The sequence below is a fragment of the Amborella trichopoda genome, chromosome 5, assembly GCF_054954075.1.
Source record: "Amborella trichopoda isolate Santa Cruz 75 chromosome 5, AtrichopodaSantaCruz75HAP2 v2.0, whole genome shotgun sequence".
NCBI classification, from domain to species: domain Eukaryota; kingdom Viridiplantae; phylum Streptophyta; class Magnoliopsida; order Amborellales; family Amborellaceae; genus Amborella; species Amborella trichopoda.
Window position 1 is genome coordinate 30,208,488 of NC_142340.1, and position 20,266 is coordinate 30,228,753.

At 38.0% G+C, this 20,266-nt stretch overlaps 1 protein-coding gene across 1 annotated transcript; it reads left to right on the forward strand.

The window, feature by feature from the left end:
- Positions 1-13,547: 13,547 nt before the first annotated feature.
- Positions 13,548-14,806, forward strand: LOC148782043 (uncharacterized). The gene has a single exon (XM_088868462.1). The coding sequence runs from the start codon at positions 13,692-13,694 to the stop codon at positions 14,712-14,714; it is 1,023 nt and encodes a 340-aa protein (XP_088724588.1). The 5' UTR covers positions 13,548-13,691; the 3' UTR covers positions 14,715-14,806.
- The last annotated feature ends 5,460 nt before the right edge of the window (positions 14,807-20,266 follow it).

Genomic DNA, 20,266 nt, shown 5'->3' on the forward strand with positions numbered 1-20,266 from the left:
CCTCTTCTCTTCTCTTTCCCTTCATACACTTTCCTCCTCTATCTCTCATAAGCTCTTTCCTCTTTTCCCCTTTGACTCTTTACTTCCTCGACTTTTTATTCTATCTCCCCATCATCATGATATCCCTCCTATTTATTTATTCACATGAGATTGTTTGTTGTGATGACGGCGGAAGGCCATCCAATCGATAAATAGTCTCTTGTCATCCCTACACCCCACCTTTCACATATGTTTAACAATAAGTCAGGGTCTTCTAATGCAATTCCGATGCTCCCCATCTCATGCTCATTTTACACTCTCTTTCCATTATACCCCAATCCTCAAGCACCATCAAATATCTCATTAAATATTTACCCCAAACTATCATGCTCATTTATGCCTTAAATATACCAAAACCACCATTCCTCAGTGAGTCAAACCATCCGTGATCAATCCCTTCATCCCCCATGAGGACTCACTCCTTCCCCAGTGAGTGATACCCTTCACAACAAATCCTACATCACTCCATTTATCTCTCATAAAAACTCACTCCATTCATCTCTCATAAAAACTCACTCCATTCCCCAGGGAGTCGTACCCTCCATCACCATCCCATTCATCTCTCATAAAAACTCACCCCATTCACCAGTGAGTCAAACCACCCCAAACTCACTTTAATTCCTCAACGAACCCTTACTATGTTTCGAGCCTCATTTAAAATTAAGATGAGCGCTACCACGCTAATTACCCATCTTCACCCTCAAAGAGCCGTGTCAAAGGCACTTTTGAGATACAACGTTCAAGACCATCATTCACCTCCATCGTCATCCATCACCCACAACCAGTTCCACTTATATTTATTATACTACAATAGTAATAAATAAACATGAGCAAACATGGTCATGAAACCATCGGTAAAAGTGCTCAAAGAAAAATGGGCATGGCAAAAACCCGAAAGGGAACCATGAGTCAACATGACAGACAATCATGGTCATGAAATCATGAGTAAGAGTGTTCTGTAAAAAAAAAAGGGAAAAAAAAAAAAAAAGAAAAAGAAGGAAAAAGAAAAGAGAAGAGAACCGGGCACGGTGAAAACCTGAAAGGGAACCATGAGTACAAATGGAAAAGAAGGCGGATGTGACCATGAATTCAGGGGTAAAAGAGCCCAATAAAAGAAGGAAGTTGGTGAAAATCGTTCTACGACACCACTTCCCCCTCTATTCAGGTGAAAACCTGAAAGGGCATCTGAACTAATAAGCAGGTTGATGCGGTGCTCGCCTCCACAGGCAGCTTCAGCCAGCAATGCAAATAAGAAACCTCGATAGTCTGTGAGTCAATAGCCCCGATAAGAGGGTACCCTACCATTGGAACCAAAAGTGCTTAAGAAAATTCCAATATTCTGGGTCAATCCATGAGAAGAACCCAAAAGTCTGAAGAATCAACAAGATGGAAAGCTAGAGCTCCATGCTAAAAGAGTTCACTTTCAAGAAGTCACCAAAAACAAGAAAGTCATGCCGACAAGCCAAAGATGCGCCCAAAAGGCAATTAATTGTCAAGCCAGACCAATACATCCACAGACATCCAGGGTAACAGTCTTCCTAAGGTTCCCAATTGCTGATAGTATATACTTTTCAGGATGGCTAACAAAAAGCCCTTGATTAGACCCGATGAGACTGGGGCTTCAAGCCCCAAAGAGATCGCCTCTCAAAAATCCCCATCTATTGATGGTTTAGACTTTTCAGGATGGCCAACAAAAAGTCCCTAACTGAATCTGGTAGACTAGGGCCCAAAGTGGCACCCCGCCTGTCAGACAAACTCCAAACCCCGGCATAACAGTTCATATGCCCCATTAAAGGCCCTCTATTGTATGTCATTTTTGACGTACCTACATCCCTGACTCAAATAAGAAGAGATCCATTGACAACCTAGTCCTGCTGGTACCCAAGATGCCACTTGACCAAGCGAACACTGCAGAATAAGCCTAACACTAGGCAACCTTGAGAAAAGTACCATCACGTCACAAAGAGACCTTGCAACTACAACCTTATTATAGGGTCAAAACAGTACCATACTACCGTCATTGCATTAAGAACGCTGTAAAACCCCTAGGGACCAAATTTGGGCTTAATCAAACCTCCCAAGAACATTCTGAGCCCAAATTACCTCGAAAGGGTAAGTTGTAAACTATTGCGGTGGGGCCTCACCAAAACCAGTCCCCAATCATGGAGGTCATGATCTTCACCTCTTGGGATGACCTGCAAAGACCCACACATCGCTCAATTGAAATCGGATCAAGCTCAAATTCGTACACAAGATAGGTCTCGACGACCTGGTCATTTTAACATATGGAGGGCACCGTGACATGACCCAATATCAAAGTTGTTTCTTGAGAGAAGATGACCTCGAAACCATGGAAATCAAAAATTTTGAAGAAAATGAATCTCGAACTTTGTGAAGAAATAAACTCAAGAACTGTACATCGGATCATTGAAAAGATAGGTCCGCTGGGACTGTTTCACAAAGGGCTACAAACTGGTATAACTGCTATATTCAATCCAAGGTCGGATAAATTGTAAATTCCAAGGAAGAAGAAAATAAGATCGCCCTGTCATCGGAATCCCTTTTTTCGGTGATCTCTTGAAATCATAAAGTACTTCAAATCAAGGACAAAATTAGGTAAAAATTGGTACAAAACGCTGTGAAAGTCTCCTCTTTTATTTGCAATCAAAATAAAGACACAAAACACCATAGATTGCACTGCAGCGATGACCAAAAGTTCACGATCTAGCCGAGTTTCCATCGCTCAGGAAAGATTCCACCGCAAGACGATCAAAAGACATCAAAATCTTCAGAATCAAACAAGCATCAAGATTACGATGATCGATCATCTCAAAAACCATCATCACCATCCAAAAAATCTTCCAAGATTTACGAAAGGCCCCTCAGAGAGGGATGGTTTCGCCATTAAAAGAAAAGGTTTAAGAGGCATTTTGGTCTTTATTCAAACTTTGGGATTTTATAGTAATTTTATTTAAATGTAATTAAATAGTTATGAGCATCCAACCCTGTTTTGTTGATCCTCTATAAATATAAGCCTAAGGCAATTGTAAAAGGGCCGGATCATTTATTAATAAAATAGATGCATTAAGCTCATTTCTACTTGTCTTTTTGCTCCTAACCCTTGGATCAAGGGCCAAAGAGAGAGAAAAATTTTCAACGAGAGAAACTACCCTTAGCCCTCGCTAGCCATGCGACTCTAAACCCTCTCTCCCTCTTCTTTCTTTCCTCTCTCTCTTTACTTGTTACTTGCCTCATGAGGTAACCTACTCCAGCGGAGGACACACGGTCGTGTCTCTCTCCCCTCTCATCTCTAGAGTAGACACAGCAAACCTACGGTAACGTATAGCACCCTATTATCCTACATATGCTCGACCCAATACCTCTCAGAGACAAGCTAAGGATTCCAACCCTTAGATCATAGCTCTAACTTCCTCTCCTTACAGTCCAGTTGAGTTGTGAGAGATGCATACACTCTCCCCCTCAGTCACTCAGGATGAATCTTCCTGAGCAGATAAGTCAAGAAGATTCTAATCCTTTGATTGCTCTTATCATCCGAACATACAATGTTCGTGCAGAGGGGGGAATCTTCATCATCGCTCTACTTCATCCTTTCCTTTCATTAGTCAGCCCTCGTTCGAGAGAACCACTATAGACGAGTACAACCGAGTCCATATTGTAGTTTCCAGCAATAGAGAACGAAGAAGCGAGTTGAAAAACATGAGGAGAGTCTGTGCCCAAACCGCGGTGGCAGATAGCCGAAGGGCTTGTAATTCTTCTAAGAGGGTAAAACTGCCTGCGTCCCAAACCCCAAAACAACGAGGTAAACGCCTAAATGCACACATGTTGTAAAATCTCTCTCTTTGTTGGTTTCTATCCGCACATAGGAGAACATGCATGAACGTCCGTGAACCCTCTGCGGTTGTTTGAGAGAGGTTGCACAATGGCCCCAAGGCCTTCAAGCATCATGAACAACAGTGATCCATCCTCAAGGTTTCCCGAAACAATGCTTACTCGCACTGCACGACAATGTCAAGCTTAGTTCGGCCAAGCTCAACCCCTGTTGCATGAATTGCCATATAGAGATGTGAAGAGGACCAGAATCACCCCTACTGTCGAATTATCTGAACAGGGCTAGTGAGTCGAGGTAATGATAGTAAGTCATGAAGAGGACGACCTTGTGAATCCAGTGGCTCGTTTCTAGGATGTGTTGAACAACATTCTGGACAGGCTCAAGGGACTCAAAGACTCTCAACCAGCAATGTCTTCTCATCAAGAAGAAAACTTTCCTCTTGAGCCCCAACGTGGAGAGGAAGAGAGACCTCAGCCTCGTCCTACGGACCGAACCCCAAGGCATCCAAACCCTCTGGCCTCCTTCGACGACTAGCCCAATCTGGCTTCCCAAGCTACGCCATCGATGTTTACTCAAGAAGACGTCCAGAGGATGATCAACAAAAGCATCCAAGGTCTACAAACATCAAAGGCACAAGTGAGCATCCAATACATGAAGCCTTATCCACCTTTTATAGATTGAATCCCCTTCCCCATCAGATATCAAAAGGGAAGAATTTCAGTCTTCGATGGCATGGGTTCACCCTAGTAGCATGTGGCTCATTTCATGTCAGCATGCCAGGAATCAGTTTCGGACTCCAGAATGCTTCTTCGACAGTTTGTAGAAACTTTGGTTGGGCCTGTCTTTAAATGGTATGCGTGCCTGCCCCCATACATAGTTCATTTCTGGCAGGAAATGGAGCAATTGTTCTACAACCTCTTTTACGAAGTGGAGTTCGAGAACTCCTCACAATGTCCCAACACATGGATGAGTCAGTGGGCGAGTACATCCAAAGATGGAGGGACCTTACCATGTGCCAGAGCAATCTCATGACTGAGATTGATGTTGTACAAACATGAAGAAGGAAATCTCCTTATATGTCGAAGCCTCTAATCCTACCACTTTTTTTGACATGATCACAAAGGCAGCTAAAATCGAAATCTTGCTAAGACATCATGGAGGAATTGAACTCAGACCGCGTGAGAGGGTCTTACTCACAATGCCACATATTTCGATAGATCATGTTTTGTGAATTCCAAAGTTCTTCCTACATATTTCCAAATCCGTTGGACTCGTTCCAAAGCTTCTACTTTTAATACATCTTCTAAATGATACAACAGGCTAAAATAAGAACCACATTTTGACACGGATGGTCCCTCCCTTGTTCAAGTTCAATTTCCATTGGAGACTTGTCGCTCTTATCTCACACTAACAATCATTTTACAGCCATGTTACAAAAAATTAGTACAGCAAGAGTACAGGAAATTGGTCATTCCTGCACAACCAAGACAAACAGATCAAACGTTAATAAAACTATCTATTTTTGGTGTCAAACCAACTGTACTCAATGGCGGGCAAAAGAGCAAGAGGATTTAACCAGAACACATACCCTGATTACAAAAGGAAAGTACAATAATACAATGGACTGAGGAAGGCTAAACAAATCATCACCACCTACAGAATTGACAACCATTAATGCATTATGCACAGACAAACAAACCGAGTGACTATGGCATGAGAAATTACCCTAATATTGAAGATGCGGCAAACTTACCCTATAATGCTGTTAATATTAGATCCCTTGTAAATAATTGAGAAATTAACTATGGCATGAGACCATAAGAACTAAAAATCACTACTTCATAAAGCTATGACTTAGGAAGTAGGAGCATTGTGTACCTTGAACTTTTGTACAGGGCAAATATTTATTTAGCATACAGGCTTAGTATTTCTGTGGAGTGCATCAGGTTTGGCATAACATAAGTGACCGTCAAACTGATGAATAAGAAACTAAGGCCTACAAAAACAAAGAGCAGAGATAAATATATTTTCTATTTTTGAACTTCTTTCAAAGAAAATATTAATGATTCTAAAGTCGGCATGGCATTTACGAACTTGCCTGACCAGATTCATCGAGATCATAACTCGTGTTATAATAACTTTTTCCAAGTAAACCATGAGACCTCATAAATTTCCTTTTTTTTTTTTTTACTCGCATGCACATTCATGTACTTTACACCTTTATCTGCCCTATGTTTCGAATTTTTTTTTAGCCGAACCCAATTATTTCGGAAAAGGCTTTGATGATGATGATGTTTGGAATTTGTTTTATTACTTTTTATTGGTATCTATGCTTTAATATTTTTCCTTCACATAGTATCAAAAGCATGTTTGCTCTTCCATTTCCTGTCAAGTTTGAAAGAAGAGTCTTATGGATAGGAAACCAAGTTGGGCATAAAAACCAGTCTTACTCTCAGTCTTACTCTGCATTGTTGCTACAGCAAAGAACCGACTTGAACCTGTGGTATAAAGGGAGATTCAAAGTGGCCCTCCTTTACTTTTACAGTAAAACAACAAGCAGAATTTATTTTAAAAAGCTTTCTCTCTATCACAGTTATTACACTCACTCCTCATTCCAGAAGTTGATTTCTCACATAGAGATCCTTTAGGGTGTGGTAAACAACCCAGAATAATTCCAGGAATGAGCGATAGGGGTAGGAATCAATGTCAGATAAAATATCACCACTATGTACAACTCAAGTATAAAAACAATGCTACAATGAGTTCAGGCTTCTAAAGTAATTTTAGAGAGGAAAGTAGATACGAGGTAACCTAGATGGTTCAAAACCATGATTTTCCCAATAGAAGGGTTAGCTATTAAAATATCCTCGAAAGAATAATCATCTTATTATCTTGGCTTTTGTTTGTAAAATGGTCTAGATTTGTTATTGGAGGGGACTCATTTTAATCATATCTAAGGTTCAAATTGAACTTTTTTTTTTTTTTAGATTGATTATTGATATGAAGAGAGTGTGTGTGCAAAATTTTGGTTCACACAAATACCACAAACATAGTTTTTTAGAAGTGTTGTTGCATTATACTATGCTAAAACCGTTGCAGTAGATCATTGCTATATATATATATATATATATATATATATATATATATATATATATATATATATATATATATATATATATATATATATATATATATATATATATATAGACACATACACATAGCATATGAATTTTCTCATTAAAATACACGAATTTTTATTATAAATACACTATATTAATACACCATGATAAATATACCATATGATAACTACGGTTTGGTTAACTACAATATGGTGTATTGTTGACCCCTTACTTGAGCAAGAAGAATCTAAACATTCGTAGCTCACAGATAGGAAGAAGAACAACATGCACCGAGGGAGAAGCAGCAGACAAGAGAGAGAAGCACCATGCACAGAGGAAGCAGCACACACAAAAGAACTATGGGTTTGGGAAAATGAAGAAACTCATTTCGGGATTGACTGAGAGAAAGTGAAGCAGCACGCACAGAGGAACTATGGTTTTGGCGATATGAAAAAACCCATTTGGGGTTGTGAGAGAGAGAAGCAGCATGCACAGAGGAAGCAGCAACATGAGGATATGAAAATACCCCTAACCTGGTTGTTTTTTTTCAAGCTTTTGTATTAATTTTGTGATTTGGAATCCAGGAGGCTCTTTGAGCCCTAATTTTCGATTGAAGTTTTGGTGGAATTTTGTCAAGCGAAAATTTGTGGATTTTTTATTCTAATTTGATTCTAATTTGTGATAATGTGGATGGTTTGAACCATAATTTAAGATAATCTGAATGGTTTTGAGCACCAATTTGTGATAATTTGGAAGGTTTTATACCACAAACAATATTTCCATAATAATCACATAAATCTGTATCTATATGACTTTCTCTATATAACAATTTCCTTTACACAATGATTTGCCATAAACAGCATTTTAGCATAAACCCTAAGATAATAAACCATTTATACTTTTAACCTGCAAGTATGATAATAAACTGTCTATTTGAGGATCTTTTTTTCGAAAATAATACTTTTTTAAAAAATATGAATAACCGAAAAAAAGTCTTTTATCTTTCAAAAAAAAAGTTTACAGGTAAAAAAAGGATAGGATATGTTTTTTTGGTCTAGTTTAATACATTTTTCTTAAAATCTTGTTTTAAATATATATTTGAAAAAGAAATGCTTTTATTGTCAAACATTTCAAAAAGGCTTCGTTATAAACCTTTTTCATAAAAACACCGTTTTTTTTTTTTTTTTTAAAAAAAATGCGTTTCGCCGATTTGCTAATTATGGTTAATGCACCATTGGTATATTCTCATTTTAGTACGTCTGTATATTTTATTTCTTAGAATCGAATGTATAGTTTTCAAGGCCTGAAGCAAGGGTGTTCAATCCAGATTTAGGCGGATTTAAATTGTAATAGATGATTAAACATCTGGAATTAATTTGTTCCCAGTTTTATATATATATATATATATATATATATATATATGTGTGTGTGTGTGTGTATGTGTGTGTGTGTGTGTGCTTCTATGATATGGAATGCATGACAAAATTTGGCCCCAAATGTGATGCTCTCTGGTTATTTATTTGGAGTGTAATGTTCATTTAAACAATTTAATCAATTTAACTACCATATTTTTCTGAGCGACCATCCAACTCTAAGTTTATATGCGACATCTTCCTCAATCTCTCTATTTTCTTGAATTATTGACTTAAGATATTGAAAGTATACTATTCTTGGTATTTCTTGGATGTTGATCTTAGCTACATCTTCGTCTCTACTCTTATTATTACTAAACTTGCATTCTAAATACCTTGTCATAGTTTGGCTAATTTTAAAAACTTTAGACTCTAAAGCACCCCTCCAAAATTCTAACTTTATGTTGACGTTGTTTTGGATCTCATCAATTAAAACTATGTCTTCTACAAACAACATTTACCACGGTACCTCATCTTGTAGATGTCTAGGCAGGTCGTCCATAACTAAGACAAAGGGGTATGAGCTCAACGCGGACTTCTGATGTTGATCTATTGTTATTGAAAATTCAATCATCTTCACTAATTGTTCACACACTAGTTAGCACTCCTTCAAATATATCTCTTAACTAAGACTTCTTTCTTTTCCAACACTCATCAAATAAATCTCCAGGTAATCTATCATAGGCTTTTTCTAGATCAATAAAGGCCATGTGGAAATCTTTTTCTTTCGCCCTAAACTTCTCAATCAGTTGCATATATAGAAAATACAGCCTAGCATAAAATCAAATTGGTTTTCTGATACACTCGTTTCATACCATAGGCATTGGACAATCACTGTCTCTCCTAAAACTTCATAACATGGCTCATAATTTTGATCTCTTGGTAGTTCGCACAATTCTATGTGTCTCATCTATTCTTGCAAATAGATACCACAATAGTTTTCCTCCATTCATCTGACATTTTCTTTGTTCTCAATACCTTGTTATACAGCTTGGTCAGGTAATAAATGATGATTTCCCCCATGCACTTTCAAACCTCTATCGCGATACGATCAGGTATTAAAGAATTTCTTATCTTCATCCTCTTCAAAGCTTCTTTTACTTCTAATATCCCGGTCCTATGAATGTATTTCTGATCAAAGCACAATAGGTCTATAGTAAATATATATTCATTTATTACTATTAATACAATATTATAATAAAATACACAATATTATAATATTAATATAATATTAGATTAATATATTGAGATAATAATGTTGTCATAATAAAAATATATTTAAATGATCACCATTATAATAATAAATAATTTGAAATATAGCAATAATACACATCAATATTATATAATAATACAACATTATTTTATATATAAATGATCACCATTATAATAATAAATAATTTGAAGGATAGCAATCTTACAAATCAATATTATTTAATAATACAAAATTATTTTATCATAATATTAATAAAAATATAAAATATTTCAATAAAATGTAAAAAAATTAATAAAATATAAAAGTAATATTAGTAATATAATATCATTTTGTTAGTATTAATAGAATATTATAATGTGAATAAATACTTTAAATTTATTTTAAAACATAGTATTATAATAAAAATAATGATATTATATTTTACTATTATAGTATAATATTATTATATTATAATGTAATATTATAATGTAATATTACTAAAATTAATTACATTGATGATATTTCATTATAAATAGTTAAATTAATAATAATAATAAAATATAAAGTAAAATAAATAATAATAATATTATTATTATTATTATTGTAAATAACAATATGAATATTATACCTATAGGATAATATCATTTTATGAGTTAAAATGAAAAAAAAGGAAGATGCATGTACCCCAATGCAAAAGTTAGCTTTTTCAAAAACTTATATTTGCTTATTCCAAGTTTTTTTTGGAATGACAAAATGCTGAATATGAGAGGTTATGAGGATGTGGATATCCCGGATATGCTCTCTAAAACTATGCCCAAACGACTTTAGGCAATCAAATCATAGATATGCAAAAGAAGGATTTGAATATTCTATGGTCTCAACGACCCAAAAACACAAGCTCTGAGTTTTAAAACAAGTTAAGAGATTGTTTTTGGAATTATTTGTGAACAATAAAGGGTTTGATTAACATAATACCTATGCATTCTTTCAAGAAGTAACCCGTGTGCATCCAGACCCCAATAGATAATGCAGTTAGTGTGCAGAAATTTGCATAATGACGTAGAAGTTTTTTTTTTCCCTTGATAATATATGCAAATGTGATGGATCTACAAAATTTTTAAAATAGACTGTTCAAATAATGCATTACAAGACATCCTAGTTTCAGGGTTTAAAATTAATCTATTATTTATCCATAATTGGTGCAATCTGAATAATCAATTTGATGAGTTTTAGGTGCTGAAACTACGTTTTTTGTTGGGGTTTTAAGAGGATGGATTGTGTTTTCTAATGAGGTTCTAAGGTTTTGGGCTTCCACTTAGAGTCTCATCCTTAGTTGTGAGAAGTCTCTCGGCAAAAAATAAAAAATAAAAAATAAAAATAAAAATAAAAATAAAAATAAAAAAAGAAGAAGAAGAAGAAGAAAGGCACCCCATCAAAGTCCTTTTAAACTGCATTTAAAGTGTATATTGGTGGGCTAGATTGTTCACCCATAGATCCATGTCAGATCGCTAGATTGGTTATCCAGATCGGGTGTGCATCAATCTGAATTGTGATCTAAATAATATAAAAACAAATAAAATAAAATGAAAACTAAAATAATGGTTTATGGGTACAAGTTAAAGGGAACCTAATTCTATAGAGGTTGTAGGAGACATTCTCACATTTAAGGGAAGAGAGAGTGCATCCATGTACTAATTTTATCGAAGAGAGAGAGAGAGTATACATATTTTAAGATACAAGTGGTTAGATTCATGGCAATGGATTTTAAGGAAGGAGTAATATAAATTATGGTCTAAGAAAATTATCTAGAAGATTAGTTGGCTAAAAACAATAAAAAAGAGAGAGTACGTCGGGGAGAGAGAGAGAGAAAGAAAATCAACGAAATAGATAGATATAAGGGAGACAGAGGTAGAGAAAGAAAATCAACGAAATAGATAGATATAAGGGAGACAGAGGTACATGTGAGGGTGAGAGTATGTACTTATTTTAATATAGGAGAATAATATTTAGGAGAGAAAAAAAGATGCTAAACATATTCAGGGTTAGGGGGAGAGGAAGAGGCACACAACTCTAAGAGATTAAGAGAGATAGAGAGAGTATGTTGGCAGAATTGAGAGAGGAAGATAGAGGGAGAGAGAGAATCAAAGGGATAGATAGCTTTCCATCTTTAAGAGGAGAGAAACTCAGGATTGTGAGAAGCAAGAAATCTTTTAACTTAACAAGCTGCTAAGGTTTCTAAGGCAAGCCTTTGCCACTGCGTCTCCAGCCACCACCATCGTCAAGCTAGTTCCTTTGTCGCCACTTCCCTAGCTACCACTTTTGCCATTCTTTAGTTGTGCCAAGCTCTAGTAACCATTCGACCTATTTTCTTTCCGAGAGAAAACACTAGCAGATCTGCCCAACCTATTCCAACAGCAGCCACTACCAGTAGCAGCGACCCCCTCCGCCTAGAGAGAGAGAAACTCACAACCTATAGCAGCTGCCATAGCCAGTTGTTGCCTTTGAGTCAGTTCCTCTCACTTATGAGCCAAATCTTGACACCGATAGGTCAGATCTAGCCGCTTTGCGACTCACAATATATGTGCTTTCCTTTGTTTTGAGTTTAGTTATCTCTTCTTTCTTTCATTCTCTCTCATTTTTATTTTCTTCCCCTACCTGTCTCCCTTTTAACTTTCTCTTTTTCTGTTTTTTCATCTTTATTCTTTCTTTTATTTGACTATTTTCTTTTGTTTATTCTGAGAGTTTAGTTGTACTTTGGACCTCTCTCTCCCTCATCTTCCTTTTGTTCATCTCCTCTTTCCACCCCTCCTATTTGCCTCTCCTCTCTTTTCCATCCCCTATCGCCTCTGCAATCTTTCGTTGTTGATCTCTTCTTGGTTGTCATCCTTCATGCATTTCCCTCAACTCTCTCCTTCCCATTGTGGGTTAAAACCCAAAGTAGGATATCCTCTCACTATCCTATTGTCGATCTTTTGGCCTTGAGTTGTTTCCTCAGGGTTCTCATAGACCTCTGTTTCTGACGACCTAGGTTAATGCCCAAAGTAGGATATCCTAGGATACCAAAAGTAGGATACCCAAAGTAGGATATCCTCTTCATAACTTCTATCTAATTTGTGAAGCTAAATCCTAAAACTAGAGAAAACCTAGATAAATATATTAGGACATTGGAGTAGACCAAAGAGGTATGTTAGACTTGAGTGTATTTTTTTTTCATACCATAATGTTAAAACTAGAGAAAAGTTGGAGAAATCTGGCTTTGTCAATAATATTTTCAGTATAATTAATTGAATATAATTAATTCTAATTATTTGTGTAATTAATATAATATTTAATACACCATTACAATTATATTCTTAATATTCTTAAGAATATTTATATCAATTTGAATAGTAACAACTAATAGAATCAAAATGAGTAACTGTAATCATACTAATTATTATTGACAAATAATATTTATTAATATTAAATTATAAAAATTGAAAAATTTATGTTATTTAGGTGTAAATTATGTAATTGTCAATATGTAATTAGAATCAAATAAATTATATTTAATTATAATATGTAATAATTAATTGATACTACTACATAATTATCATAATTTCCATTAATTAAAAACTATAAATAATGCCATAATAATAAATTTTTAAGTGAATAAATACTTATAAATTGTAGTATATCTAAATTTACCAAAACTTTACTTTAAAAGAAATTTAGATTTCTGGTTTTTCTCTCTTGCCCAATTCAGATTTTCGCTCTCTATAAAAAGCTAGTGTTTCCTATATCCTTGTTTTTTAGAGCAAATAAAATGTGTTAGAATTATGAGCTTTATGTACGAATCTTTTATAACGATATTTCCAAAAGCAACAGAACAAAAGGAAGGAGGATTTCAATGCTACATTTTTCTAGATAGCATCGAATTCCATTGCCCGCCCCCCTCTCTTTCCCAAGACCCCTCCGATTGGAGAGAGACTCTCTTTCCCAGGCTCGTCTTCCAAAGATCCCTGCAATTGTTGAGTGACAGACCCTCTCTTTCCCAGCCTCGTCTACTAAAGATCCCTGCAATTGTTGAGAGAGAGAGAATGTCAACCTCCACAGAAAGCATCTCCACTCAAAGCTTGGCCCAGTCACAAAGGAGTCAACAAATGTCGACTGAAGCCATAATGACCCAGAGCCTGGCCCAAGCTCTGCAACCCCCCTCTCTCCAAGCGCAGCAGACCTCCCTACATGTCCTCATGGCCCTCACAAGGCTCAGCCAACACAACCGAGACCAACTTGCTCAAGCCCACCAAGCCATCCCTACCCTCCTCTCTCTCTCTAGGCCCCCCAACCCCCCAGCTACCTCTCTCCTCTCTCTCTCCGTTCTCTTCAACCTCTCTCTAAACCCCAAGCTCAAACCCACCCTCGCCACCCCCGGCCTAATCTCCCTCCTCAATGACACCCTCCTCGATGAAATCGAGGAAGAGACCTCAAGGCTCTCCGCCTCGCTACTTTGTAGCCTAGCCTTGCACCACAAGAACAAGGCCATGCTCGGAGTAGAGGGCACCATACAAGCCCTCGTGGGCTCGCTCGATGTCCCATATCGAGCCACCCAACACGCGCTAAGTGCGCTTGGTGAGCTCGTTCTTTTCCATGGTAACAACACTCTTGCAATTGAGGCAGACGCAGTGCCTCTCTTGCTAGGAATTGTAGAAAGAGAAGATGGAGAAGAGCTCGTAGGTTCAGCGCTCAGCGTTTTGAACTTGTTATTAAGGCATAGCGAAGGTGTAGCGGCTGTGCGGAGAGAGAGTGGGTGCATTGGGGTGGTGGTGGGTGCTATAAGGAGGAGGTCCATGTTGAGTAAGGAAAGCTCATGTGAGATATTATTGAGGTTGTTTAAGGAGAGAGACGAGTGGATTTTGGAGGCTGAGGAGCAGGGATTGTCATTGCTTCTCACTGATCTTTCGATAAGGGGATCCGCCAAGGCTAGAGAGAAGTCCATGGTCTTGCTTGAAATGGTTGTGGAGTTGCAGGCAAGGAATGGCATTGGAGAAGCATCATTGGTGGCAAGTGATTTTAGTGTGGATCAATCTTTCGAAGTTGATCAGCTCCTAAGTTTTCAGTGACAATGGGTTGGAGGACCTTCTGATTTTCAAAATTTTCGATGTATTGAATAATTTCGAAGAAAGTGTTGCATGCTTGTAGTGTTGAACTTAAATTGTGGGCCTCATTTTTTTTTTAATTTCTTATTTTTTTTTTAATTTCTTATTTTTTTAAGAATTTAGAAAATATTCTTAGTAGCACATCTGGAGCACTCTCTCTCTCTACCTCTCTCTCATCCAACAAACGTTTTTAGTACTGACTGAAGAGTGGGTGGCAGACAGTATGATAATGCCTTCAATAATATGTTTTTTCATCAAGTCATGAGGTTTTGAGAGGCGACAAATTATTTTTTTTTTTATTTTTATTTTTCTCATATGCTAATGGTGAGAATAACGTGTGACACGTTATGTTGAGGCATCATCCCCCCTAACTACTGATGTCCCAACCCCATTTCTCAAATGGGGATTTGTTGGATTAATATGATAAATAAGAACAAAGTATATTGTGATGGTTGATTTTTTTTACTGATAAAGAGCAAGAAAAATAAAGCAGATAAGGATAATAAAAGAACACCAGAATTTTACATGTTTCACCCCAAAATATTGATGATTGTATAGCTCACTTTCCAAATTTTAGAGATTTACTTGGACATTCCTAGTTTGTAAAGATTGATTTGGCCATATCTACATTCCTAGTTGGTAGAGATTCACTTACCCATTTTTGTAACCTTTTAGTTTGTAGAGATTTATTATTCATCATCCCCACAATCAAGAGATATTGTTGTATATTTTTATACCAGTTGTACATTGTTATATATAGCTCAATATCAATAGAGAAATACACCAAATTCTCACATCTCTTTTTCAATTACAAATTTTAAATGGTATCATAGCAGTAAAGTCCATAACGAACTTGCTTAACTCTCTTCTTCAACTTCAAGCCATGGCGCACAATAGAAACGATGCAAACTCACAATCAGGTAATGAGTCTCAGTTTTCATTTGAAAGTAGCAATGCTTCTTCTTCCGACTTCTCTTCTCCTTATTACCTCCATCACTCTGACATTGCCGAACCCATACTTGCCTCTAAACCTCTTTTTGGAGACAACTATAGCACGTGGAGAAGAGCCATAACCGTGGCTCTAGGAGCAAAAAATAAAGTTCGCTTTGTAGATGGTTCATTTCCTAAACCATTCGAACCACTTACCGTTCTCAAGAATTGGGAGAGATACAACCACATGGTGGTTTTATGGTTACTCAAGGTACTCTCCAAAGATCTTATAGATAGAGGACAGGTTTTCTCAAGGAAATGGTCCAAAGATTTATAATCTCAAGAAGAAGTTCTCTACAATCCAACAAGGGCAAATCTTCAGTGACCTCTTACTTTATTTCTATGAGCCATCTGGGACGAACTAGCCTCCTAATCGAAAATTTATGCGTGCACTTGTGGATCATTTAAGGAGATGCATGCCCAACAACAACTCGAACAAGTGTACCAATTCCTAATGGGACTTAGTGACTCTTTTGGAACCGTTCGTAGTCAAATCTTGGCTATGGACCATCTTCCCAATATCATGAAAGTTTACTTCTTAGTCCTGCAAGAAGAACAACAAAAAGGGTTGCAAATTTGTCAACCCTTGCAAGGAGAAGCAACTGCTCTTGAGGCTCATTCAAATTTGGAGAATAGAGGGTTCTATGGAAAAAAGAAGCCGAGTCCATTTTGTGAGATTTTATGGTCATGAAGGACAAGTGTTACTAGTTAGTGGGGTATCCTGCTGGCCATCCCAAGGCCAAGGATATGCCACACCCTTACAACTCAGCCATACAATCAGCCAACCATGTCCAGCAGAACATCAACACTAGTTCAGGTGTACAGTTCGTCAGCAATAGTACAACTGTTTCGGGTTCATCCAAGATGAACTTTCCTTCCTTAACCTCGTGCCAATATCAGCACTGGATGTCCATACTGAATGTTGAAATCCAACCTACTATTGCAAATTTTGCAGGTATGAAATTTTTTCTCGCCATTCCTAAAAACAATGATGACTCATGGATCATTGATTCCGGGGCTTCCAACCACTTTATTTGTTCCACTTCTAGATTATCAACTTGTGTTCCAAAGCATAATGGTAAACCTGTTTGTATGCCTAATGGTAGCACTACTTCCATTACTCATATAGGCCAATCCAACTTGAGTCCAACTATTAGCCTAGATAATATTTTTTGTGTTCCAGCTTCACAATATTCTCTCAGAAAGAAAATAAACTAGTTTCATGAACTTTGCTTCTATCATTTTCCTTACCTTTTATGTCTTTCAGGACCTGAGCACAAGGAAGCTCATTGGAGCCGGTAAGGTGCGAGACGATTTATATCACTTCGTATCATATGTCCCTAATAATATCACTGCCTTGCCTGCCATTTAGAGTCATTCTGCTGAGTTATGGAATAAGAGGCTAGGGAATCCTTCTGAGCATCGAATGTCTAGTTTGTATTTTTAAAATTTAAACTTATCTCCTTGTTCTTTGTTTCTTTTGGAAGGCACGCTCATGGGACCACAAATATCGGTGAGAATTAATTCTAATACGAGAGTAGTCTTTTCAACCTTCTTATGGGATTTCTTAATCATTTTGCCTTGTATGCAAGCCTCACAGTCCTTTCGAAAATTAACTTCATGGTTTTGGGAAATCCATCTCTCATAAGCCTTTCCATTCTTGTTTTGTTCATGACTTGGCCTTAAATACCATAATACAAAATCATTCATATGATCCAACACATCAACAAACTTATTCTTTGGAATATAATTCCCATAGTTCCCCTCATATGGATATGGTTGTGGGGGCTTGGAATAGTTATCCACTTTGGCCTTGCCTTTCCTTTGGTACCTATTTCATCTACCCTTTGTTCTTATAATTATTAGTATTATCATCCCCATTTTGTTGATTAGGAGCATTCCCACATACATTCACATGCAAACCATGAGAAAGGTAAGAAGAAGAAGAGGGGTTAGAGTGTACCATTGTAGACACCCCATTTTAAATCTGATAAATTATGTGGTTTCCTGAACCCTTAAGACCACACTGTCCTAGTAAACCCAAATCCATAGTGCACACAGCCTACCCTGTGACCCAAAACCATTCTGCTTACCTAGAACCCTGTAGATACCCTGTTTTGACCCGGAATGCTACAAACGCCTTGGTTTACCAAAAAATTCATTAAAACCGTAAAAAAATCCTTTTTGACCCAAATTTCTCTAAGAGCTTTACAAGAGGCTGAGAAACACACCTGAAGTGGAAGTTTTTCAGTTTGGACCAACTTTGGTTTGGATGACACTTGGATTATCACCCAGCCTAGACTGAGCGATATAAGTAGTGCCGCCCAGCTGACTAGGGCGACACAACTAGTGTCGTCCAGCCCTGTTCAGGTCCAAATTGGAAATTTCTTTTGGGAGTTGATTTCTTGCCTTTTTGTGGAGTTTTTACCATGTTTATTTGGGCGACACTAGACGTGTTGCCCGAGCGACACCACTGGTGTCGCCCAAACCTGAATCCCCAAAAATGGTATCTTGAGTTGGGGGATCTGTTGGTTATTTAAAGATGCCCTTTCCAACAATCCTTGTCCCTTATAAACCCTTTTTCGTAGTCATTTGATAGACACACTTTTTCTGAGAAAAAAAAGATGGAAACCCTAGTGGTTAGGTGCTCCATCTTGCCTCCTCGGATCTAAGTGATCGGGTGACACGTGTCTCGGGATGGAAGACCTGAGACCTGAGATCGCTCTCTCGAGAGCCTCGTTCATAGAACAAGGGCAGGTGCCCAACTGGTGAGAGAGGAATTTTTAAACGTGAGGTGGGGACCAACCTCACCTGGGTTCGTGACTTACTCGGGCTGACTCGTGCCAGCGCCCTCTTAGATCACGATGAAAAACCCCCAAGCTGCTTCAGCTGGATCTGAATCACCCCCTTTGACCTGCAATCTCCTTGTTTTATGCACAACACTATCATGGTTAACTTGTAAGACAAATGGATTGAAGGACCCACCCTTGTCTTAGGGCAATGCACATTCAGAAGTTAGGGTGATGAAGTGAAAGGTTCGAATAAAGGTAGAGAAAAGAAGAGAATTTGATAAGGGGGCGAGACTAGTATGATAGCTACACTAGTGACTGACTCGGAGTGATAGCAAGACGAGCATGGTACTCAGAACCTGCCCAATGGCAATACTATCTAATCTGGTGTGGTAGCAAGACAGGCATGGTCCTCAGGACCAGCATGACGACAATACTGCTCGACAGCCAGACCGCTATGAAAATACTAGACTAAGTTTATCCCTTGATCAATCAAGAGTGAGGAGAAAAGAGAAGAAAAGATAACCAAGAGAAGGCACAAGACGACAAAGAGGAAGGGTCACAGCGGCATTAGGCATTGCCACCCACAACCGTGGAGTAACAGTGTCGCGGCCCTTAGACAGCGCTGGACACTGCTGCTCACGGCTAGAGGGTGAACAGTGAACTACAGACGGCGCTAGGCATCGTCGTTGGCAACACAAGGAGGTAGCACATCCCTTTGCGGACGGCGATAGCTTCTTGTGAAGCACCAGGCAATAGCCTCTTGTGAAGCGTGTGACGATAGCTCCTTATAAAGCACACGGTGATAGGCATGGGATGCATGAGAAACCTGCGGACGACAATAAGCATCGAGCGCATGAAAGAAGCTAACGAATAGCGATAGGCACCGAGCGCTTGAAAGAAGCCTGTGGACGACGATAGGCATTGAGCGCACGAAAGAAGTTTGCGGATGACCATAGGCACCGAGTGCACGGAAGAAGCTTTCGGACGGAGATAGGTATTACTGCGACCCTTCACGGGCGGTGATAGACATCTCCATCTATGATAGGCATGCAATAGGGTTATACCCCTATGAGCGGTGATAGGCATCGTTGTCAGCACTTACACGGGGCATCGAGAACACACCTGCAAACGGAGATGAGCAACACCGTTTGCTAACCTTGCTGAGAGATAGAGACGAATGAAGAGAGGGAGAAAGAATCTCGAGCATGGAGCTACCATTGCCATGCACGACCTGTGAAGCCACCGGAGGGGGAAAGAAAGAAAGAGGCATGTACCACACTGCCACTGCCGCACATAGCCTCTGAGAAAAGCTCAGACGAAGAAGAAGAAAGAGGAGAAGAGAGAGGAGAAGAGAGGAAAGAAAAGAAGAGAGATAAAGGGATTTACTTTAAGCCTAGGGGTACCAGCCCAAAAGTTTCTCTCTCCTTCCTCTCTCTCTCTCAAGACGTGACCCAATAAGGAGAAAAGATGGAAATTTTGTTAAGCAAAGTTCAGTCCATGTACAATGATAGTACTTGATATATATAGAGTTTTGCACAAACATAGGTGGATTAATCAAAATTAAACCTATTTTCTGAAAATTAATATTTAATTGAATTAAAGAAATTCTAAAATGGATGCAAATTGAAGAGATTTCAGAACAGTCCCTGCTGCTGCCCTAGAATGTGCATGATCTTTCATGGATGATAGAGGGTTGCTCTGGTGCCCGTTTGTCCGAAAGATGATTGTTTCTTG